The 25408-nt window shown below is 43.9% G+C and overlaps 1 protein-coding gene across 4 annotated transcripts in view; it reads right to left on the reverse strand.

Annotated features, from left to right (window-relative positions):
- The window catches only part of LOC146190394 (uncharacterized), a 101519-nt gene that overhangs the window by 23667 nt on the left and 52444 nt on the right, over positions 1–25408 (reverse strand). The window contains exons 2-9 of one of the 4 annotated variants that reach the window (XM_084600873.1): positions 15893–15971; positions 12578–12817; positions 8430–8509; positions 5666–5820; positions 4487–4650; positions 2513–2557; positions 1562–1683; positions 372–594 (exon numbers count right to left, since the gene is read on the reverse strand). In XM_084600873.1, coding sequence (XP_084456999.1) covers positions 372–594; positions 1562–1683; positions 2513–2557; positions 4487–4650; positions 5666–5820; positions 8430–8509; positions 12578–12817; positions 15893–15971 — 1108 coding nt within the window. Of the gene's footprint in view, positions 1–371; positions 595–1561; positions 1684–2512; positions 2558–4486; positions 4651–5665; positions 5824–8429; positions 8510–12577; positions 12818–15892; positions 15972–25408 lie in introns of all 4 variants that reach the window. The other 3 variants (XM_084600872.1, XM_084600871.1, XM_084600869.1) reach the window with 3 other exon arrangements.

Below are 25408 nucleotides of genomic sequence, written 5' to 3' on the forward strand. Positions count from 1 at the left end.
AAAATTGCAGAAATTTTCACTAAAAAAAGTAGAAGTTTCAGTGGTGTCACATAACGATACTGCATTACCACACTGAAACTTATACCATCTTGGGTGAATGTCACTGCTAGTTTACTTTAAAAGCTTTGCATTACCATATCACACCAGAGAATACACCACACCACAGTTCACCTCTTTCAGGTGATACCAGTTTTTCTGACAATTACCATAGAAACATTGGTTATTATGTAATTTCCTTGAAAGCTTTATTGAAACCACTATAAAACAAGGATGGGTATCGGAAAAAGGAATGAAACAGATTCCAACTCAGCATTAAAACAAACACAGTGGTCTTGGAAAACACAAAAGAGAGGAGGTTCTTGTGTACGCACAACTCTTGGCATGTCCTGTTGGCGAGTGTATGCCATGTGGCTGGCTGGAAGGGATGAAATTTGATGCACTGCATGTTGGTGTCCATAAAGCTGGACCCGTCAAGTGATCCACCACCTGTGGTAGCATCATAGCTGCCCTCGTCTTCCAGGTAGGGCATTGAAGATGTGTCTGGGCCACCTGTCACTGCTGCCGCTGCTGCTGCCACAGCTGCTGCTGATCCAGCTGTAACATAAAAGGCAAAACGTTAAAAGGCCTTTTTCAGTGCTCTGTGAAGGCGAAAAAGCCTTTTTTACCCCTCATGCTGTCCTTAATTTCTTGCACTGCCAGTAGAATCACATTGAAAGCTTTTGACAATGTCTAGTCTTCTTAAAACATTATTAAAGCTTTGTTAGTGTTCATTTCCCATGAGTCAGTCTATCCTAAAAGCATGTATGTGCAGCATGCCTTCAAGGGGACAGGAATTTCTTCAGCAGGGCTGTTTATTGGGCTAGTTGGTGGAGTTTACTTACTTTGGTGAAGCCTGAAGCGCAAAAAAAGACAGGAACATCCCTTTCTTTTTTTTTTTTTGTGCTTCAGGCTTTGCCAAAATGATCAATTCCTTCTTCGGTGATAATAAAATGTATAGGACATGCCACATTACACATCCTCTCAGTTTCTGATTCCTAGAAAAATCAGCATGCAATGATACACTTTTATTCTGGTTTAGTTACTTTAGCTATCAAGAGTGGGTACTGGCACTTACTGACATAAGCGAGGTTAGTGCTAGAAGAACATGTCAGCCTAAAGAGCTTAACTGGCATGTATGAATGTCTGCTGCAGCTCTGCTCTTCACTATGGAACATAGCCTTATGGGAATAGTAGTGCATATCTCTGTTTACGAGTACCATGTCCTCAGTTCCCTTGCACAGCCTTTCTGAGAGAAATCAGTTTCTAGCCTAGCCAGCACTGCATTTTACCACAAAAAATGCCATTTGTGTGAGTATCTTTATTTATTTGTTTCTATTTTCACAAGACTTTTGCTCCAAAGAGCGTATCCTACCATGCTCAGCTCAAACTCCTGAATCTTTGCGATTACGAGAGTAGTGAACACCAGCCAAAAACATACCATTGACCACCCCATACTATGTGAGCACATGAAAGGTAGCAACAACCTCATTCCGACACCAGATACGCAGGTTTGGCATGGTACCTGGTTCCTGCTTGACTTGAATGAGGCCATTGGACTGACCCGAGTCAGACAATCGCCTCCGCTTGTGAGCCAAGTTCCCAGGGCAGTCTGGCACTTGGTCACACATGAAGTCATCACGACTGCTGTGTGAAGCATGATGACGTAGCGCCGAGGCAAAGGAAAAGAAGAAGAAAAAAGAGCGAACAAAGTGCTAGGGTCAACTGAATAAAAGTGCTGATTATTTTTAATGCATTCAGAACCACTATGTTCATGACTGACATGGCACACATCTATTCTGCAAAGACTGGTATTCATAGAACACAAAGAATGATGTTTATCAGTGATTGTAATGCAAATGCTAACCACCAAAAACAACTAAAGGTAAAAATAAGGGAACATAGTTAACAGGGCAACACACAGCATTTACAGGGAACCATTATTCAAAGACCCAAAACTACTTTCAAAGCTTAGTTTGGTGTTGTGGCTTGGTGAATACGCATGCAAAACAGAATGTGGAAATTATTGTGACGCAAGTTATCACTGAATAAGCAAATGCTTTGGCATTGCTTCAACACCACTGTCAAAAAGCAAGCTATTACTATTCAAATTCAGTCAAATACTACAATGTAGCAAGGACTGGTATATGTTGAAATGATTGTTAAGCAATTGGTGCCTCACTATTCATTTCAGTTATACACCTGCAACTCCGTGAAATTTACAACACAAGTCTCGATTCGGGATTGTGCTTAAGCAAGTTTCAGATGTGTGCATGCATGTCTGCACATTTCATTGCGCCCACATCATAACCCACCATAAAACTCTTTCTTCTCTTCCCCTTGCCCAGTGCAGAGTAGAGAGCTGGCAAACAATCTCTCAGCCTGGCTTCTCCACCATTTGCTCTAAATATAATTCTCTATTTTCGAGACACAACAAATCTAAAGAATTAAGACATGACTGAAGACAGTGACTTACCTCAAGTCTTCTATGTCATGCATGTGTGCTCCTGGGAGGAACAATCTGTAAAGCGACGGCCACCAACCATTTGGCCATTTTGTATTTATTAGCTACTCATACATGATGCGAAATGCTACAGCAAAAACTACCGACAAAAATTTTTCTCACTCAGCTGCCAATATAGTCATTATTGGCAGCTGAAATAGCTTAAGATGACACCAGCTAATGAATACCAAATTTTGTCCTTTGTGTGAAGCGTTTATTGCAAATTGCTGCAGGCACAACTGATGGCAGTTAAAACAGGTGCAGTTTAAATTGCTGTTATGCTGTAACTACTGAACAGTGATAGCAAATATATACGATAACTGAACATGCTTACTTCAAAACATTTAAAAAGCATACCAAAAAATATACCAAATATTGGATTGGTTTAGGCATATTTTGCCAAGATAGTCATTGCTTGAAGATGTTGACGTATCCGCATTCATCCACATGAATTCTTTCAAAACAGGGGTGTGCAAATATTTGAAATTTCGAATCCGAATCGAATATGTTTGTTGTTTGATTTGTATTTGAAAAATATTGATATCTGCAATTTTTGAAGATTAGAAAATTACTGAACGCACTGAAAATTTTCAAATTCACTGCAGTTTCACCACCTGTGTGCTTCACATCAATGCTTGACAGCGTGGACTGTGCAGTGCAGCATCCCCAAAACGCGACGGGCCTTCCTGACAGTGTGCGCAAAGTGCAGCCCTTGACAAAAAAAAAAGCCATTCTTATCTCGATTTCACCTTAATCGGACAATCATCACTCAGGTGTTCATCAGATAAAATTACTGTGATGCATATAGTTTTCGGCTGTTTCGTCAGATCCATTCGATAATTGAAGGTTTCGGTTAAGTCAAACATTTTATGGCTCCTTGAAGGCCGAATGAATGCGAGTTTACTGTATTCAGCAGCAATACGACAGCTCCATCCAGTTTTATGCAGTTCCTTCCTGTACAAAAATTCGGTATTCGTGTATAAAATTTATACTGGATTTTTCAGTAGAGTGTAGGCTTCTGTGTAATTCTAGTTTAATTTTTATTTGCAAATACCACGTGAACTGTATTTCACGAACAATGCTTGCTACTTTTTAGTTTTCAGTTATATGTATATATCTTTTTTTATTGATCAGCTATTCAATATTCGAATGCATTTTTTCTTTCAATATTCACATTCAATTCGCATTCAAAAGCTTAAATGTTCACACACCTATTTAAAGGTAATGTACAGGCAACCTTGGAATCTCAGTTGTTACACTCGGCAACGGCTTTTCTTGGCAACGAAAGCATGACTAGAAGCCCGGAGCATCCGAAACTGCGTTATTCCATCAATAAGTTTGGTTTCGTGATGGTGAACTTAACTGCCTGGAATGTTTCCTTCTCTGCAGTAGCTTTACGGCTTCATTACATCACTGAGTGGCAGGCATCGATTATGGAAGAGTCTTCTAAAAAAAACAAAAAAACATGCTTGGCAATACATCTGTTGCATAAAAGTTTGTTGTAACAAACTTTTTTTCTGAATAGTTTATAACATTGAAAGTTGGCAGCTAAAAGTATGCTGTAAATAAGGAACACTGAGAATTTTCGTCAGGAGAAAACTGATAGCTGCAAGCATCCACTGCGCAGGAAGAGAGGGTGTGTTTCGGCTTCACAGATTCCACTCCATTGCCAGAAAACGTTGAATAATGCAATGGTGGCCTATTAACAGACATGCCTCATACGTATGATGTACACTCTTTTTAGTCACACAACATCCGGACCACAGCTGTATGCACTAGGATATCAGCGGTTGTTAGGCTATACTCATGACTCAGTACGTGAAGCTTGTTAGATTTCGATCATAACACCTCCAAACTGGTTGTGGCCATCTTATCTTGAAAACCACTTCCTTCTTAAGTGTTCAGTCCTCAGAAAAACATTTTCTCCATGCAGAATAGAAGCTGCACCTTTTGTAAAGCGGTGTCATGGGACCCTGCTGAGATGGCAGGCTTAGCATGCCAGGTAGTGCATTCAGTAACTGCTGCTCGCTCTCAGTAGGGTTCCCTGGCAGAAGCTGTAGGCCAAGGCCTCCGCTGCTTGAGTCCCTGGGCTGGAAGCCTCCTGTGGCCTGCTGGCAGAGTGCCAAAGGAAAACAAAGCAAACGAAAAGAACTGGGATAAGCATGACTGCTTGTCACACTAAAAGTTTGTGATGCACTAGACAAAACATTGCCTCCTATGTTTTCTCGTTGTTTCAAACATTTAGGCACCAATAAAAAATAACCAAATCGCTTCATGAAAGCGTAAGGAATGATTGGAGCAGCACTAAAGCAACCAGGGAGTATATGAAAGCCATAGTGTCAACAGTGCATTAGCGGGACCACAAAGGGCTCTATAACCTTGAGGCATTCAGAATGTTGTGACAATGTGGAGCTGAGCATTTATGGCCCGAATGCACTCATACTTATGGCCATGGCTTCATAAAACATGGCTTGGCCATGTCATGTAGACAATTCGAGCCAAAAACCCACTAAAAATGTTAGGGAGAGGAGAGGGAGCAGCCATTATGTTTATATACATAGCTTCCATTCTCATACACTGCCTCACTACATTTTCCTCTTATCCCAAAACGGAAGAACAGTCCACCTGCCAGCCGTCTATGAGTGGGTGCACAGCATTAGATTTCCCTTTCACTCATCAAGACACACAAAACAGAAGACGTCCGAAAATGCATATTGTTGCGGCATATTGGTCATGCAAACCATGTTTCCAGCTTGTTATGTTATCTCGCAGTGAAGATATTCGCTTTGAACTCCATCTAATGATTTCCTATTCTTTATTCATCCATTTATTTAGTTATTTGCACGCTGATCATCCCAACAGTGTTAGCATCTATAGCCTTATATTGTATGGTGCTAGAAGATTGTACAGGCACTATAATAAAGTGTTGACTTCGGCTGGTGGGTACAAAATGAAAAAAAAAAAAAAAAAAAAAAAAGCAACAGTGTGAAGATAGGATGAGCAAAGGTGTTCCTTCTGAGGCACTTCTTTTTTCGCCCTACCTTTGTGCTGCTCCTTTTTCTGTACCTTTTCATGCAGTACTGCACGAAAGCATTTACAGCAAGCAAGGCAGACAGGGGTGCATACCGTAGCATGGTGTGCTGGTTGGTGCTGAGGGACAGCAGCAGCAGCCGAGGCCAGGTGGTAGCCGCCATGTAGCGAAGAATGATGAGCGGCTGCCTGCCTCTGATTGGGTGATGACTGCATTGCGTGGTTACCACCTGTCACCTTAGACCCATCTGCTGCTGGAAATAGCCGTGTCAGGATAAAGCAGTAGGAACGATTAGGAACGACAATAATTGTTTCTAATTTATTCACTTTGCAGGCCTGTTTCTAGCTTGACATTTAAGAGCAGTAGAATGTCTGAAGCAAAGATAAACATGAAATAGGGAAAGCTTGACACAGAAGAGATTTTTGCCACCTTCTAATGGCCAAGCTCAAATGGTATCCTTTATGTGCCAAATAACGACATCAATAATAGCACTAATGGAAATACTTTTTTGTACCCAACACATCATGGGTGGTCAAAACAGTCTTCAGTGGTCTGCCCTCATGATGCGACTAGCGTGCGATACAGCAGACTAATGTTAACAAGACAATATAGAAATACCATAAGGAAAAGGTATAATGAGTATATGACTGTCAGCAGTGCATGTTGCATCAGGCACATAAACCTGGCCATCAGTAACAAAATGTGCTAAACACTACCGTAAATAATTTTTACAACAAGGAGCAAAGAGTGTTAAGACTGCAACTGATATTGGTGAAATTGGACTACTAGAAACCTCAGCCTTAATTTCTTTTCTCTCCAAAATGCAGGTGCAAGGTCATGTAATATGAGTGTACAAATCGTAGCTTGTCATACAAGAACTGCAAAGTTCTCCAATCATATCAGAATGCATACAACACTACAAGGTCGCCTAGTGAGAGCAAAAGCTTTGACTATCAAGGCCACATCCAGCTGCCAGCCTCTTTTAACTACAGTTGCCCTCCCGAAGTCCTGAAATGCAAAAGTGCCACCATGTGACTGCAGTACATCACATTGGCTGTCAAATAATGACAGCACGATGGGTTGTGATGTATGCTTCTAGGAAATTGTCTTTGAAAGCTGTTCAGCTCTACCTTGTGCTACAGTCGCACGAGTAATACACGCATGCTCAAAAACTTTCACCCATGCCTGAGAGCAAGCTACGAGGTCAAATCAGAAGTTTTTGGGAAGTGTGCTCCATTGGGTGTCACCACTGGTTCCAATTATGAATGAAGACAGATGCATACTAGAGTACTGGATATTCGTATGTGATATTGATTGCAACCACAAATTTATGCAGCATTTTCATTGATTTATTTATACATTTAGAGTGAGACGATCATGTAAATAGCGTCACATATACCAATTAAAATATGCTTGAAAAAAGGTTTCATTTGTGTACTGAGCAAGACCTGGAGAAGTAAGCACTAAGCATAGCAAGAAAAAAAGAATCTGCTGAGATAAAATAGCCATTCTTTCAGTTCTGCTAACCATTTGTGCAAGCTTTTAATAGCTCAGTGCTTTCATATGCTGCGTACAAAACCCAGTTTGATGCTTTGCTCTGTGTGCTTGCATTGACATGTAAGGATGTGAGGCCAATACATATCACTGACCCACCCATCTACCCACCCAACCATTTACGCACTCACTCTCTCTCTCACACACATATACAGTAAAAAAAAAAAAAAAAAAACATTGGAACTAGAATCTCAATTGGTACCACTGTACTCAGTGGAGTCCAGTTGGAATTTTCTCTCCAAATGGGCAGTCCAACTGGACTCTCCAATGGGTTCCAGTTGGAATTCAAACTCCAAATGGATAGTCCAGTTGGTTTCACTTGGAATCCTAATTCCAGTTGGTTCCATATGGATAGCCAGTTGGATCTAGCAGCTACTTGTGAAAAGTCTATGGACAGTCATTTATACATAACTATAGTATTAATCAGTTGTTCATGTCCAAATGAATACTCAGTTGGATAAATCTTTCCGAACTGGTTAGCCCAATTGGACAAAGCAAATGCATCCAATGGGTCATACCAATTGAGTCCAATCGGCCTGTCTAACTGCACTGAGTGTGTCCATGGAAACATTCGCATATTTCACAAGGAAAGGACATATAATATACTATTCATAATAACAACTATCAGCAGTTTAACCTACTAAACTAAATTCGTCATCTGCATAATCGCTGCAAACAAAATTAAATGAAATAACGGCACTCGAATGGCAAGAGTCACTGGCCCCAGCACGAGGGTACGATGAGTGGTGTATATAAGTTTGAGCATAAGTGTGTTTGCTGGGAGTATGTAATGATTTTGTGGTATATTTTACTGTGCGACTGTACATTGTGTCTCTTGAGCGAGATGTAGTGCTTGCCTGTACTCCTTGATTTCCATCAAGCCTGTAATTATCAGTTTCCACATGCCTAGTAAACATGCAAATTGTCAGTCAGTCTTCCTTTTGTCTTGATCGGTGTGTCCCATTGGATTGACCCATTGTATGCAATCGGTGTGACCCATTGGATCCCACTGGTACATACTGCTGGACCCATTGTACACAATTGGTGTGACCCATATATTGGATCCCACTGTGTGGAATTGTCTCACCCATTAACTGCAATGGGTTAAGTGCCCAAAAACATCATTAGTTCCAGTTGGAAAATCAAATGGTTCCAGTTGGAAATTTTGAATTGGTCCCAATTGTCTTTTTTTGACTGGACACACACACATACAAAATGTTAATAAAGATTGCGGTCACTGACATGAACGAAGATGACCTTTTTTCCCATTTCCCAAGGAAATAATTAAAAGATGCCGATGCTTACCATCTCCAGGTGGGGAGAAAGGAGGCTCAGAACCACTGTCGGGTGGACTCTCCGGAAGCTGGTGTTGCTGGTTTCCGTTCCTGGTGGAAAGACCAAACTGACATATCAGTAAAACAAACAGGTCAACCATTGAGATCCTCTCCTCCAAATTTAGAGGGAAGAACACATCTGTGAAAAAATGCCTGCAGTTTTAAGGACACTGCTTCAAACTGTTTTTATAAGTAAAAATTTTGTGGCTCTACTGAATTCGATTTGGCAGCAAAAGATGTTTAGTTACAGAGAAACTTTGAGTTAAAATGTGTTTCCTGCCATTCTATTCAAACTCGTGATTTTGATGTGTGCACTGGGAATTCAATGAGAGCTGGTAACACAGCACTAGCTTCAGCTACTGGAAGAAAAAAAAAAAACACTTGGTGTCACTGTGGCTTGTTTTTAACATTGTGTATCCTCGATTTCTGTATTTACTTTTGCTCTTTGTAGCTAAGAGTGGTGCCACTGCTAAACGAATATTTTTAGATATCCTTAGAGAAGCCAAAAATGCAATTAGAGTGATGTGGAGCACCTATAAAGCTAATGCAGAGCACTCTAAAGAAGCAATACTGATATTTTGGAGAAGATTAAAGTAGCTCATGTTAATCAGGCAGTAAATTTTGAACAAATAATTATGCTACTCAGAAATTGAATTTGAGCTAAAATCTAACTGCTTCAATTAAGTGCATCGCTTGCATGGAGCACCTTATAAAGATGATTTATCTTCATAATGTTACATACATTTAAATCTGGAGAATGGCAGTGACACTTGCAATTCTGAGGCTTGTACTACATTTCACAGAGTGTCTCTCCTCAGTGGACTCATGTCCTAAGATAACATCCACACATGTCATGGGCAGCAAAGAAAGTATACCAGCAGGAAGAGTAGAGGGCATTTCAAAGCCAATTTGTTATGCATCACCACAAACTACCAGTACAGAACCACGCTGCTGTTATGCTCCCGAGTGCAGCATTGTCCTAGCTGCTCTGCTGCTGCAGGGCAGGTCTCACTGTTGCTTTTACATGATTCTAGGAATCAAAAACTCAGCTTTACATCACAACTGCATGATAAGTTGCGAACAAGGAGGTTACTTGGTTACAAATGCCACTCTGCACCCATTGCACTTCTCCAGGAAATAAAAAAAAGCGCCAAACAAAGACGTACGATTTTCTTAAGCAATGAGATTGCAATAAATCTGCACTCAGTTCTTCCTTGCCGCGCATTCGCTTTCCAGCGTGGCCAGCCAACAAGTTTCTCGGTCCCTTAGTATGCTTTTCCTTTTCCGCAGTCCCGTGAGAAACTAACCGGGGGTTTCTGCTGTAATCGTCAAAACTGTGGTTGCCATATGCAGACCTTCTGAATGGTTGGCATAGCATGGTATACTCGCCAAAGCGGTATCCTATTCGTTTACTTTAGATACGAGGCCCACAGGTGGTCCATACACAGAAAAATCGCAAAATATCGATAGCCGTGCCCTCAAAACCACAGTCTGTTCAAAATCCCAATCCAGTCGAAAATTTTTCGGCGGTTCTCAAATTTACAACTATGTAATTTCTCTGGATGATATCAGCAGCCGGCGCATTAATGACCAGATGATTCGTCCAATTTAGGTGCGGCCTCCGAGGTACCACTGAGACAAACGTACATTGCGTTAATTCAACGCCGCTGTTCGCCTACAAGCAACTGTACAAATACTTTAGGTGGTCCCAAATTTTTCTATCCAAATTTTGCCGCAACATTCGTGCAAACAAATCTGTTTGCACGAATATAGTAACCGTGCCTCAAGGCGCGGTTACTATAAATATATGCCTGATTTGGAAGCTAGGAAAAAAAAAAAAAAAAAAAACTGCAAAGGATGCCTTGTTTGAGTTGCATATTCTTTACTGAACTGTGCGTTCAAATCCGCAAGCTGGCTTTGCCGCAACACGATGCCTGTTGTGGCAAAGCCTACCTTCAAAGCGAAGAAGCGTCTCGTGTTCCTCGGCGTATGCTTAATCTGGCCAGTTTTGGAATAGTTACGGGACCGCTTCAGTTGGACGGCTAATTCACAGGCGCGCTCAGTTTAAAATCGCATTGCATCCCTAGCGCGTTCTTGGCGAGTTAGGTCCTATAGCAGCAGCGGTCGCCTAGAGTAATCGGGAGAAATTATTCCTTTGTTCTAATTAAATTGGTCAAATTCTTCACGCAAACGTATTACTTGTTCTATTATTAGAAAAGCCAATTGCGTTGTGCTCTCAAAATGGTCCTGAGTACCCTGGCGATGGCGAGTAAGTATGGTGACGTCATAAAGCGGCCCTATGATGCACACAAGAAGCCGAGCATCAAGGATGGATCACTTGGATTACCGTTGTCAAATGGACAGAAGACTTGGAACCGGAAAGCGCCTTACCCCGGAGTCACACACAACTCGTCAACACATCATAATCCGTAAATCTCCGGTACCAGTACCGGAGGGCTCGATTCTAGTCTCACACTTTTGTCTGAAAGGAGAAACCCGAGTAGGCAACTCGACCCTGTCAGCACGACCATGTCATGTCGTCTCATGACGTCGCATAACTCGACGACCATGTAATTGCATGTCCATGTCACCTGCCAATTACTACCTGCCAGAGTCATACCCGTAATTCCTCGCTTACAATGCCGAGAACACCAGGTCATCGGCCTTTTAACGCTAGGGCATCGCGCGGCGCACTAGCAGTCACAGCACGAACGCGTAAACACGCTTCGAGACGCCCAGAACAAGCGGGGTTTGAAGCAGACATTTCGCATGCACTATGTCATCGCTGCTGCCACGTGGTTGTTAGGACTGACGCAGCGAAAGCAACGCACATCTTTGTGACAACTTTCCTCGCGTGATTCTTCGTATTTGAATGAGATCTAACATTGACCCTAGCCATGCATAACCTAGGCATAGCACGGATTAGACTGTAAAATTCTTTAACGTAGCATTCCAAAGTTTTCTCACGACTTTTCCCCATAGGTGAGAACCTAGGATACAGCCTGAAGAATATTTGTAGACTGCCATTCACAATTTGAGAGTATTTGTCAAACGTGTTCCATCTTGTTATTTCTCTTAGTTATTTCACTTCCGTGGTCCGGATCTGCGGCCACTGCCTGTCTTAAGTAGATGCATGCATCGCCTCTCTCAGCACCTATTGTAAACTGCTCCCTTACGAGACTGTATATTAGTTTTCTTTGACCCACCGTTTTGTTTTGACTGTAAAGGTCATTGATCACAATTTGCAATTATTTCCCCGAGTTATTTTGTAAATCAATGTCATCAAAGAAGCGCACACTACTACCGTATTCTCTATTACCTGTTATCCCCCTCTGTTCCCTCTGAATGCCTCATGCAAACACTTGGTGAATAGCACTAGAGAGATCATGTCTCCTTGCTTAACCCCCGTTATTGAGATTTCATTCATTATGGAGGACACCGTACGCATGCGGCATAGGATGGTCGCTACTGCAGATAGCTGAAACGAGGAAATCTAGACAGCTCTACATGAAAGTACCTTTAAAATAACACAGTAATGCCCTGCCGCGGTAGCTCAATGGTTAGTATATATATATATATATATATATATATATATATACTCGACTGCTGAATCCAGGTAGGATATATATATATATATATATATATATATATATATATATATATATATATACTCGACTGCTGAATCCAGGTAGGTGGACGGGGTCAAACCCTGGTCACGGCGGCCGCTTTTCGATGGAGGCAAAAGCAAAGCGCCCGTGTGCTGTGCGATGTCAGTGCACGTTAACGAACCCCAAGTGGTCGAAATTATCCGCAGTCCGCCACTACGGCGTCCCTCATAGCCTGAATCGCTTTGGGACGTTAACCCTCATGAACGTTCATTGACCTCTTGGCGTAACGTAACAAAACGAAGCCGTACTGCGCAACCCCTCAATTTGTAAGCATGGTGTTGGGCGCTCTCTAGATAACACATTTTTATACGGACGGAACGAGTTTTAGTTTGGCGGAGACGAAGTAACGTGGAAGTAGGACAGGACAATCCCGTTTCTTATTGCGCATGCCCACCTGCTATTGGGAAGGAAAAGAAGCTCGAGGTCCGCGCGTAATGTCGCCTCCCCTTACCCGTGCGCTGTGCTGGAGTTGGCCGTGGGCTGCGGAGCACTGGCGGTGGCGGCTGCTGTCGACTCGGCCTGGGAGAGCGCGCTCTGCAGCAGTGCAGCCACCGAAGGCAGCACGTCGCGCGGTCCGAGCGAGCCGAGGCCGGATCCAGTCGAGGGTGGCGGTGGCGGTAGTGTGGGCAGGCAGGGCCTCTTTCCCGACGTTGGTGGCTCTCCGCCGCTCACCAGCTCCTCCTGGAAGTAGCTGCAGGAGCATGGGGAAAAGATGGTCACTGCTTTTTCCCTATCCCTTCCCGCAGTTTGCCTCGGTCTCCTCTGGCAGTGCAGCCGTGCGTCGACGAGTGCTGAGGGAAAGTGTGGAGAGAGCAGTCCTCAAGCGAAAAAAAAAAAAAAAGTCAACAGTAAAACCACGCTGAGGTCAGTTTTTTCCTTTGTTTTATGTTTTCTTTTTTTTTTTGCTGCAAAAAAAAAAAAGAGAGAAAAAACTCGAAGGAATACATGGTTCGAATGAGACCGCCCCTCCTCTCAACCTGCCTTCTCCAAGAGCGACTTATAAATTCGCCCCTGATCTCTCCTTTGCTTTATGCAAGTGACAGCTTATCGCGTGGAATTCTTCAATAGTTTCTCCTCACGAGGCTCCGCTACGATGACAGAATGGTTGCGCTTTTTAAAATGCGCCAAGCACGTTCGACAATTCTTACAATGTGTTGATAGGTGTGAGCAAGCAGAACTGGATACATAGTTTTTTTTTGCGTGTGCTTTAAGGCCCATGTTGATGCAGTGCCCAATCGGCCGTGTGCAATGTTTTTTTTTGCACGTGTCCCGATGGGAGCTGGCGTATTACAGCAGTCTTAAACGGGTTGAAACGCACCGCAGGTCTGGCTCTACAATCATTATAGTGGCATTCCGCACCTTTTGAATGTCATACTTGGACAGCATATGGCAGACCGCATGGCGAGAGGTCTACAGCAGCTGCACACAAAGGTACTTCACCCGCAAGACTCGTAGATCGACGCGCAAACTCACAGGGAATCATTTCTGAGAGACCATTGCATACCGTCACGCACGATGCGCGGCAAAAACGGAGCCGGCCGCGAGCGCTGCAGTCCTTGCTCGGCATTCTAAATTGCGTGACGAAGCCACGCATTTCGTCATTACCAAAATGAGCGGGGCCACAAAATGGGCGCCGGACTTGCACAATGCATGCGGGTAGCCTTGTCGATTTCGACGATGTTTACCTTTATCAGCGCAGAGGACACTGAGTGCGGGCCGCGCACTGCCTTCTATTGATGCAAGGTGACTAACGCTTTCCGGTGGCCGTCAAGCTCTCGGCGTCAAACCCATTCCACCCGCATTTCACATTCTCGCAACGCGTCCCAATTATAACGAGGAAATTGATGAAGAGTCCTGTAACGCGTCATAAAAGCTCAGCACTCTAAATATGAATAACCCTATAAGGAAGTAAAAAAAAGGGAGTAACATGTCTCTAGCGCATTTCTTATCAGAAGCACGGTATGCTGCCAAAGCCAAATGCGGACACCTATAGTCAGCAAGGGAAGTAGATTCTCCCTTCTGAAAATGAAAAGCTCTCGCAGTATAGCTAATTGCATCAATTGAATGTTGTTCGAGGTGAAAATGTGCCTCTGTTGCCAACAGCATATCATTCCGTGTATTTAGTGGCGAAAATTTACTCCACGACTCGAACAGAACACCCTGCTGCCATAGGGAGTGCGTTAGATGATATGGTACTCCACATTTACTCCCTTATAGGGTAATCCGGGTATAGAGTCTAGAAACGCGCAAAGGCAACAGAAAACGCAGCATATGGTTACTCTCACACTGTTAGATCACTCCACACACACTATGCTTTTTTCGAAAACCGGACCATGCTAATTAAAAAAAAACTGATAAAAAGAATATGAAATCTGGAGTATCGTAGCGAAAATACGGGTTCTTCGAAACTGTTTAGAATTGGCCGGCAGCTGTAGCTGGGGTTTCGCTTCGGCCTGACAACATGCACGTGCTAGCAATTACGATTCTGGTATATTGCATGCACCGTATTTTTTAAAAACATTTTTCAGCGAAATTTTGAACACTTTTCGCATTAAATAAAATTGCATTCGTACAGTCGGAAGAGGCGTGAATTCAGGTATTTGGTACTGATCGCTGATTCGTTTTTCCTTGACATTTCTTTTTTTTTGTATACCTACAAATTTCCATAGCAAATCTTAACAAATTACGGCCTATGAGAGGCCTAAACATCCTTAATCTAACGTGTCCCCGCGTGAAAATTATAATACGACAGTGCTGCAGCTGTGCTGGCGACTAAGGACAATTTGTCTGGCGTAAAGCGTTTATCAGACGTCCTTTTACCTTCAGCTTTAATAACGGCGACATACAGGCTCTCTGTGTATACGTGTGCTCTTCTACAAACACTACGTTCGAATATAACTCAAGTCTGCAGTAACCGCCATGCACCATTCCTGAGCGACAGGAGGTAGCCGCTGTTGAAGTTTTTCTTTTCACCTAAATGAAAGTCTATAACCATAAATATAAGCTCAAAATTTTCAAAAACTGATTCCGTTTACTTTTCAGCGGAGCAATACACACGTCGCGTGCTATATAGGGAGTTTGCATGAAGCGATGCATGCTGGGTAATCCGCCATGATGATGTAGCTGGCAGCAGACGACGCAGCACGGCACCGCCACACAGCCTCGTCTACATGGTCGCGCAGTGCACGCATACGATGCTGGCGCGATCGAACGGGCCGACTCCGGGTTCTGCGGGTTTAAAAATACGTCTGCACGAGGGCGAGAAGGCAAATGATTCCTCTAGTGACGCCGACGCGAATGGCTCGCATGGGCCAACACACGCGCGAGATCGACGCCAATCCGGGCAAGTATCAAACTACTCGCCAGAAATGAAATCATGAATGTCGGCGATGTCGACGGGCGGCCAGGTCCAAACGCATAATGCAGTGTCTTTTTTAAAGAGGCGTAGCTTGAACAGGAACGCGTTGCACTGATTTCATTTCTCTATAGCGCGCCCGATTTTTCGGGCACATTCAGTGTCGACACCTATGTTCCTCGGGAATCTGCCGACAATTGCATGCACATAAGGGCAGTCACGAAAAGCGCGTGTTTGCTCGCTGGATTGTCGAAAACGACGAGGCACTTGCTCAATTCAGCCTGACTGCGCTGCCCGCTGTCTGCTACCAGTGACAACATCATAGCGGATTACCCAGCATGCATCGTGTTTCTTTTTGACGGATATCCTGTTATAGATTGCCGAGTATAGCGGGGATGGATCAGCGCTCACATGTTATCGTTGTTGAGGTAGTCTTCGAGCTGACTGAAGTCGAGGGCCTCGTTGTCGATGCCGCCGAGGTCAGTCCGGCCTGCAGGGAAAAAGAAATCAATAAATAAAGATGCTCACGTCACTGTAGCACAAAATGCAGAAGCAGACGACGGCGGCCTTTGAGCAAGGCGAAAAGAGACTAAAATGACTAAACAACGCTGATGCAAACTTCTCTGAATCCCATCCTCAAAAATGAGGAAGAGAGACACAAAACTAACTTTGAGCAAAATACGTGATGGAACGTTATGCAAGCAGGTTTGCCTTCCTCAACTTTTTATCACTGCTGCTACTGCTGCTGTTCACGTGAAAAGCGCATTGGCGCCATTTTATGTAATAGCAGCAACTAGAGGAAAATTGAAGGACTCGAGAACGAGTCGCTCCTGACTGACATTAACGTGGCCGCTACCATTAATACGTGAAGTACAACATGGAAAAAGAGGACCAGGGGTGTCGAAAGATGTGAGAGGAGGACAAGAAAAAAAAAAAGAACATTAGACGTACGGCCTGTCCCTTACGGTCCGAGCAACGGATATTTCATCACATAAACGAACAGGCACATATACACACAAAGGAGCAACACGTGGGCCCACGCTGCCCCTGCCTTCTACTCCTCTGGAGCACGCATAGCTCACTGTAGCATAAGTGCCGGCACTTTTTTCCACTAAAGTATCGCTACTGCTATGTGCGCCAGAGTTGTGGCGTTCCACCATTTTTTTTTTTTTTTTCACGTAGAACCCAGGTACAATAAATAGCTGTTTAGATTCTACACTGGTAGGCACCGCAACTCCGCAGCAGGCAGAAAAGCGCAATATGTCCACTCTGATGCAAAAAGGAGGGGAATGAAAGCAAACCCAGCTTTACTAAAGGTTCACATTTGCCATAGGTTTTTGTCGCGAAATGAACGAGCTATCGAGTCCTTAGACGATATTGCACGCGGACGCCAATAATTGGAGGGGCGGGTTACGAATAAATCATCCTCCTGCATAACTCAGAGTATAACACATCATAACGCACAAGCGACGCTTTGGAACTGCCAAGCACGAAATCAATCGCGGAAAGCAACCATGTGTAAAATGTGACCATGGTAAGAAGACGCCCGCAAGGAGGAGTGCTCCTCCGGCTAAAAAAACAAAAAAAAGAAAGAAAAATAAATGAATTTTTACACTATGCCACCACGTCTCACTTAATTCAACTCATGCAGGAAACTCGCAATCCCTCCTCAAACAGATGGATGAGAGAGACCGAAACTGCGGTTATATTTTGCTGCCTGAATAATAAAAAAAAAAGAATGCAAGAAAGATAATTTTCTTGGAGAAACTCATTGGAGGTAGATGTTTGCAGTAGACCAGCGTTTGTGAAACACGCACGACTGCCTCCGGCCACTTTGGCTGAGTGTGATGGTATGTACCCCAGCACGTATACATACCGGTACCAGTATTTAATTAACAGCGCGAAAAAACGAGGACGTTAACACACACAACAACACGAGCGCTGACTTTCAACCAAAGATTTATCACAAACGACACTTATACATAATCCCGCAAACACACACACACACACACACACACACACACACACACACACACACACACACACACACACACACACACACACACACACACACACACACACACACACACACACACACACACACACACACACACACACACACACACACACACACACACACACACACACACACACACACACACACACACACACACACACACACAAAACAGGAATGGCACACAATAGGGTTTCACGTTGTACGACGGGACAGTAATCGCCTGCACATCCGAATCGGCAGTGACACCGACGCAAGGAAAAAGATTGCATGAAATTCGTTATTTGGACAGTACAGCGCCAAATTAACCGTTTTGGCGGAAATCATGACCCGGGGAGCACTCACCCCTTCTGTCAGTAGCGAGTAGCGACATTTGTTGTTGGGCTTTTCTCAGGGTGCTATCTGTGACGGTTGGTATCCTCTTTCGGAGTGGCAATGTTACGGTTGTCTGAAGCCTTCCCAACAAAAACGTTAGAAACTCCATCACGAGGAGGATAGGCGTCCTTCGGCAATCGATGTTCTAAAACCACCTGCCAACAGGCACCTGTCACAATCTATTTACGTCGTCCTAAACTAATAAAGGCCTGTGCAATTCCTATAATGCGAGACAATACGTATTATCACTACAGGCGGCGGCGGCTGCGGGCGCATCCATGGCACGTAATTCGCATGACGCCACCGTGTCGTCACGAATGACGACACTTAACGTACCAGATGGCAGATAGGCATATGACTCGTATACATTGTGCAATGTGGCATTATCGGTATGCCCTCCGCATGTGCGCACATCTTCGAATTTGCATTCTTCGAAAAAACAGCGAATGATTGTAATGATCTGCCCGAAGAAGCCGTGCACCATTCCAATGTCGTCAATTTTCGGATTGCCGCAGAACACGTCATCCTTCACTGAATATGTCCATCCTTCACGTAAAGCCTCTACATAGAGGCAATTGAAAAATAAATAAATAAATAAATAAATAAATAAATAAATAAATAAATAACTCACCACTCTTTATTGCCGGTAACGCACCGTCAGGTGTACAGTATGTACAAACATTAAGCATAGTCATCATGACTGTGAGTCATTATTCTTTCGCATTCTCACACGTAAGCAGCATTAACTGCATCTGCCTATTTTAACGCAACTTTAACGCCCCGTCCTCCAGAAAACCCGCCGTCAGGGCATGCCTTTGGCAGGCGGTATCAGGTGACATGACCGGCCACTGGCCGGTCGTTGTTCCACGCTGTTTTTAGGTGATGGGTGCAGACAGGAGGAGGATGAAACAACTTTATTCAACGCACTATTAAGCTTTGAGAATGTCCTGGGCCAGAGTCACCAAGGCTAACTGGTCTTTCAGTTGGTTAGAGGCTAACCAAGGCCGCCACGTTGGGGGAGGAGGGTGTGGAAAGTGAGGTGACTGTATTGCAACAGGGCAGGAAAACAAACAGTGTTCTAAGTTTGCATAGTATTCAGAACAATTTGGACATGCGGGGGAATGTCTGATTCGGTATAGAAATGATCGCGCAGGAGTAAGGAGTGTATTTATAGTTACATGCATCTAAGTATGCGTATTTGCGTGGTAGTGAGGGATTAATCAGGAAGAGGAATTGTACGAAGAGTTTCCCTAATGTTGTCATAGTGAATGTTGATTTCCTTTTTTGTAGTGAAGAGTAGCGTCTCACGTGGGTGGATAAGGCAAGGGAATCCCAGGCGCCCGGTGCTGAAGTTCGCGGGCGAGGCGATGCAATACCTCATTGCCTGGGATTCCAGCGTGACCAGGAATCCATCTGAGTGTGACAGTGTTTGGACGTGGTTTGGTGAGAGCTCTGTGCAGATCATCTTGCAGTTCTTAGGAATGCGACCTGTGTGAATGGCGTGTATAGCCTGTATTGAATCAGTGTATATTGTATATCCTGAAGGGTTAGGGGGTGCTTGTGCAAGTTCCTGAATACTGGCGACGTTAGCTGGTGATGCATCTGTGTAGACGATCGCGGAATCAACAGGATGAACATGATTGGAAACGCGAGCGAAACGTCTGCCTGGGTTAGACAAAATTCGGACAGAATTTTATTCTATAATTTCATACTAATGGACGTCTTCTCAAGCTGTCAAGGATTTTATGCGTGATGTTTTGTGTTTCTTTGTGCCTCTATTAGTTTCGTATTCGCAACGTTTTTCAATACTATTTTTTCTCATTTCATTGCAGACTTTGGTAACCGCTTTATATACATATATTTATTTTTTCTAGGCTGAACTGTGTTTCGCATATTCACTTTAAAGTTATATTTTTTGCGAATTGGCTAATCCTTAATGCACAATTTTTATATTTCTGTTCTTTCTTCTTTTGCAGTTTCTGGCTACCCACGGACATTTTCTTCTCTGCTTCCTTCTTTCCTGGACTTCTTTATCTTTTTGTGCTTTTCTTTCGCTTTTTCTTTCTTTCTTTATCCTTTTTCCATTTCATATATCTATCTATTGTAACTAGGCAGTTGTGATCTTTGTTTCCTTTTGTATCTTTAATGTACATATTTTACATTTTTATGTCCATGTCTTTTTTTTTTATCTAAATTATTATTTTTTTATTTTGGGCGTTTAGCTCCTTTTCTTTTATCTTAAACTGGATTAAGCCTGGCAAAAGCTTTGCTGGTCCGGGCTCCCTCTCTCTTTCTTTTACATTTTTTTTTTCGTCATATTCTGAGAGGAATAATAAAAGGTAACAAAAAAAGAAGGTTAGTATCGGGTGCAACGTTTTTTGGAATATGAGGGTTACTTTGAGGTTATCTGAGAGCGGGGAAGGAGGGGTAATGATAGGGAGGTCGATAGGTTTGAGTGCAACTTGTTGAACTATCCAATGTCCTTGTTTGGTGCTAGAAAGACGTGCCATTTACCAGTCTCGATGTTGCTGTATGAGGTCTCCCAAGAGCAAGAACAGTCCTGTTGAGTATAGGCGCTCCATGGACGTATGTACGGGGACGTTAAGGGCAGCCTTGTACAATAAATGAAGTGCAACCTTAATCTGATGTCTTTGGCGACAGGTCAGAGTAAGGTATCTGTGATCATCACATGGAAGTGAATAGGGGTGTGGCAGAGCCTTCGGGATCCGCGCCCAAAGTCGATGTCGAGGCAGTTTCGAAATCGGCCGGCGATGACGACAGCTGGGTTTCGTTTACTGGTGTTTAGTAGCTTAGGAAAGCTATGATCTTGGTCGGGGTGCTCTCTTTGTCATTAAAAAGTCATGGTTTATCGAAAAGGCCACCTTCAAGCTGGCAGCGCCATCTGCTCGCCGTGTCTTTCTCGGCGCAGTCCGCGTCCCGAATTCGTTTTCCCACGGCGCTTTCCCCGTCGCATAAACAGCATCTGCTGCCAATATACTGTGACCAAAACTTCGGGGCATCTCAAGCAAAAGGTTTTCTTTGAGTAAATATTTAAAGCAAATAATAAAAAAAGGAAAACGCGCTGGAGATCGCATTTACTCGTTCCAATCTCAGAATGCAGGCAACACAGCTGAAAATGCACTGCTTGAGCTCATTTCACGTTAATATTATTTCAAGCAATATCAGCGGTTCATCATTGATTTTCTGACGTTCGCTGCAATTCGCGTTTGAGTATACGCAACGGAATATGTTAGTTGCTACGTCACTTTGTAATAGTCCACTCGTGTAGTGCAGCGGTGCATATTTATGTGGCGCTTAATTTTTCAAGTCATTTCATGGGCCTTGAGGGCAAAGTAAATGTGAAGCTGATGGGTGTGAAGTATAAGAATTTATTAATGAATCACAGTGATTCGGGCGCCAGATTGTGTTAAATCTTTCGCGCCGTCGCTATACCGCGACAGCGAAGAGGAAGAAGACCGCTAGAGGAAAAGCGGCGAGAGCACGCTCGTTCGACTGGATCGCCATGTTGGCCTACTGTTTTTTTAAAAGCACTTATACCTGAATATACATCCCAAACTAACTAATATCCTAGACATTAATCTTTGGTGCCTAGTCGTGGCCCATCTTCAACACACGGTGCATACGTTTAACGGCGTGTATGGTGCTTGTTGGGAGTAATTGCTGCAAATATTTTGGACTTGTACAGAAAGGGTGTAACAACAAACAGGTGTGCAGAAAAGGTGTATAACAAAGGGTGTACAGCGCTTAATATTGATACGGGGCAGAAGGCTAGTACAGGAAACCACAACCGGTGATTAGAGACGCAAGTGTTCAGGCAAGCCCCAACAGTTGCTTCAGCTTCGTCGTCTCCCACTCTGTAGTCCATCGTCCTCTTCACTGGTATATACGTAACAATATGTATACCAAAGGTTATGACGGCTCGATTTATCGCGCTTCGTGCCTTTTCGACTCTACATGTTAATGAAACGTGTTCTTGGCACGATCTTGTATGCTGAAGCGACTAATTATATGAAGGATGCCTGAAAATGGGGACACTTAATTAAGCTTCGCATTTAGAAATAGAACGCGAATGCGTTGTCGGGTTCCGTTCGCATCGCGCATACACTGGGTTGAACTTTATTCAGCTTGAACCAACGAGCACACATTTTAGCAAATGTTTTTAATGAAGTGCATGACATGAAACGCCTTCCACCTTAATTCTTTTTTATCCTCCCGTACAGTATTGACACCATGTTGAGGCAAATTAAATCACATCGTCCTTTTTGTCCAACGAATGTTAATTATAACATTTTTATGAAATCATTGGCGAGAAGGCTTCAAAGTGTAATGAGGGATATTGTGGACAGTCATTAGACTTGCGGTATTAAAGGACGCAGTATGGCTACAGATATACAGAAAGCGCACGGTATCAAGGTGAAATACTTACTTTAAGGCTCATACTCGCGGCTATGACCCTATCCGTCCGGCCACGAGAAGTGTCACACTTCTTCGCGAGGTTCCGCGGGATACCGCGAGATTGAGACGTCACAGTTCTTCTTGTCTACCGTGAGGAAGGCAGTTAAAATAGATAAATCCTGTCTCCACTGGGAATCGAATCTCCATCCCTTGGATCCCCAGCCCAGCGCTTTAACCAACTGCGCCACGCCCGGGATCGTGAAACGCACATCATAATTCTCCTTGAGGACGATAGTAGCCATGATAATGATAATGACGGCGCAATTAGTTGATAATGATAATGAGGGCGAATGTGATGCACCGTGTGAACCAGCAACGCCTAGGCTTTTGCATTTCTGCTGTGTAGATTACACAGTGCCCTCGGAATTTTTTCAAAGGTACGCGATGCTACGCAGACGTTGCAATGATGCAAGTAGACTTGGAAAAAGCATTTGACCGTGTCCCCAAGAATAGTCATGCATCTATCCCTGCTAGAGCATGTAAGTGTTGGAAAGATAATTCACAATGGAATGAAAATGGCTTACAGTGGATGCAGAACACACCTTACAGCGAACAAAAATGTTGGCAACAGAATTTGGGTCCAAAGGTCTGTGCGCCAATAAAGGTGCCCTCTTTCACCATTATGCTTAAGTATATCACCCACAACCAATGTCTTACAGGATTTAAACTGCACGCACGCACACACACAGACACACACACACGCGCGCGCGCGCACGCGCGCACGCACGCACGCGCGCACACACACACACACACACACACACACACACACACACGCACACGCACGCACACACACACACACACACACACACACACACACACACACACACACACACACACACACACACACACACACACACACACACACACACACACACACACACACACACACACACACACACACACACACACACACACACACACACAAGAGGTTCGTGTTCTGGCACACGCTAATGATGTTCCTTTTTTCTGCTCCAATTATGAAACCATCTTGGAAATTGTTAGAAAAGTTAAAGCTTTCTGCAAGTGTTGGTGCCGTCAATTGGAAAAAGTGCTTGGAATTTTGGCATGGTTAATGGCCTCGGACTTCAAGTGTCTTCGCCAATGTATCGTGGACAACAGCTACACCTAAGTACTTAGATGTCCCTCTTGAATTTTACGTCGACAATGAATGTTGTTGCCAAAATAAGGCGGCAGAATTGAGAGGAAAAAACAGCAGGATTTGGTGGATTGTACCTTTCAATGCTTGGACGTGCCACACTTTGCAATCTTTCCCTCGTCAGCAAGCTGTCGTACGTGATGTAAGTGCTGCATTGTTCTCGTCTAATTGCGCAAAAGTTGCGTAGTTTGTTTATCGTCGAAAAAAGCTACCCTTGGACAGCTTGACGAGTCTATAATCCTGAGATATATGAGTGTTACGAAAGGAAACACTCGCTAGCCGAGCTTGAAAGTCTCCAGTTCGTCAATACACTACATTTGATCTTAAGACTGGAAGTTGCAAATGATTCGCGCAAATCGTCAGCCTTATTTCGATCCACGTTTAAGTACCAGAAAATGTATAAATTTATTACTTTAAAAACTAAGATGCGATTTTATTGTACGCACAATGCTAGTTCTAGTTCCTTAAACTGCTGGCTGGTCCTGGATGCTCACTCAACTTTTGTTCTGCCGCTTCGCTCGAATCGCTTACAGTTACAGCCGCCTCTTGTAGGAACTTAAGCAAGCATCAGCCACGTGTCGTCTTGCTTCCAAACTGCGCCGGCATACTTGTCTGTCGATGTCTTTCTTGCAAACAACATTGTCGAGATACCATTGACAGGAGCCGACGCAGCAAGGCACCTTCGACTGATCGCCCGAAACGTGACTAGACAATCACGGTCTACGCCTGGAGGCTGGACGTCCCGCTCGCGCCACTTTGTCCAGTTACTTCAACTGCAGGTACCATTCGGCCTCTCTCGCTGTAATGCTACAATGTTGTGTCGCCTGTGGCTAGGAGTGGAGTTTACGTTTATACAGGGTCTTGAATATTTGGGGGCTGGGATTTAAAACATTCCTATGCAAAATCTACTACACTATTCGAGCTGAAATAACGTTCACAAAGTAACAAAATATCGCCTACGTTATCTGATAAGTGATTCAACATCGGTACTTGCCTAGATTTTCCGAAATCGAGAAAAAACTGCTCTCGGCGGCGTGCACAATTTTCGCAGAAGAGTCGAAAAGCTATTTTGACATTGTGCGCCATCTGTCGGGCAGCGAGGCAAGCGCGCCAACGGCCTGGATGGAGCTTGTCTCACTGCTCGACAGATGACGCATCATGTTAAAATAGCTTTTCGACCCTCTTCTGCGGAAATTGTGCACGCCGCCGAGAGAAGTTTTTTTCTCGATTTCGAGAAATCTAGGCAAGTACCGATGTTGAATCACTTATCAGATAACGTAGACTATATTTTGCTACTTTGTGAACGTTATTTCAGCTCGAATGGGCTAGTAGATTTTGCATAGGAATTCTTTTAAATCCCAGCCCCCAAATATTCAAGACCCTGTATACAAACGCCTATTCCAATCTCATCGGGATGGCAGACTCTCCTACGTGTGAGCAGTACAGGTGCGTTGAAACTATGCGCAAATACTTTGTGACTGCCCTCGGTTTGAGCGTGAGCGTGCCTTCCTGGCTGCTACACTCCGCCGCTTGGACTCTCGCGCTCTTACTGAAGCTAAGGTTCTGGGCCCTTGGATGACTCCTTCATCACAAAGGAAATCAGTGAAGGCGCTCCTTAAGTTTTTAAAGGACTCGGGATTGAGTTCAAGACTAAGTGTACGCTCTTTACCCCCTTTCACTATAGCTCTGGACCTTTGATAGACTCCTTTCCTTGGCGCTCTTTCTTTCCTTTTTCTCCCTGTTCCCCTCCCCACGTGTAGGGTAGCCTAATGGGCCTCGCCTGGTTAACCTCCCTGCCTTTCTATTCTATTTTCTCTCTCTCTCTTTCTTGCAAAAAACGCGCGCAAAATGCCTGGTCCGCTAAGGCAAAACGTAATTCCAAGAGAAGGTCATGTTAAGAAAACTG

The sequence above is a fragment of the Amblyomma maculatum genome, chromosome 4, assembly GCF_055883805.1.
Source record: "Amblyomma maculatum isolate TAMU_Amacu chromosome 4, ASM5588380v1, whole genome shotgun sequence".
NCBI classification, from domain to species: domain Eukaryota; kingdom Metazoa; phylum Arthropoda; class Arachnida; order Ixodida; family Ixodidae; genus Amblyomma; species Amblyomma maculatum.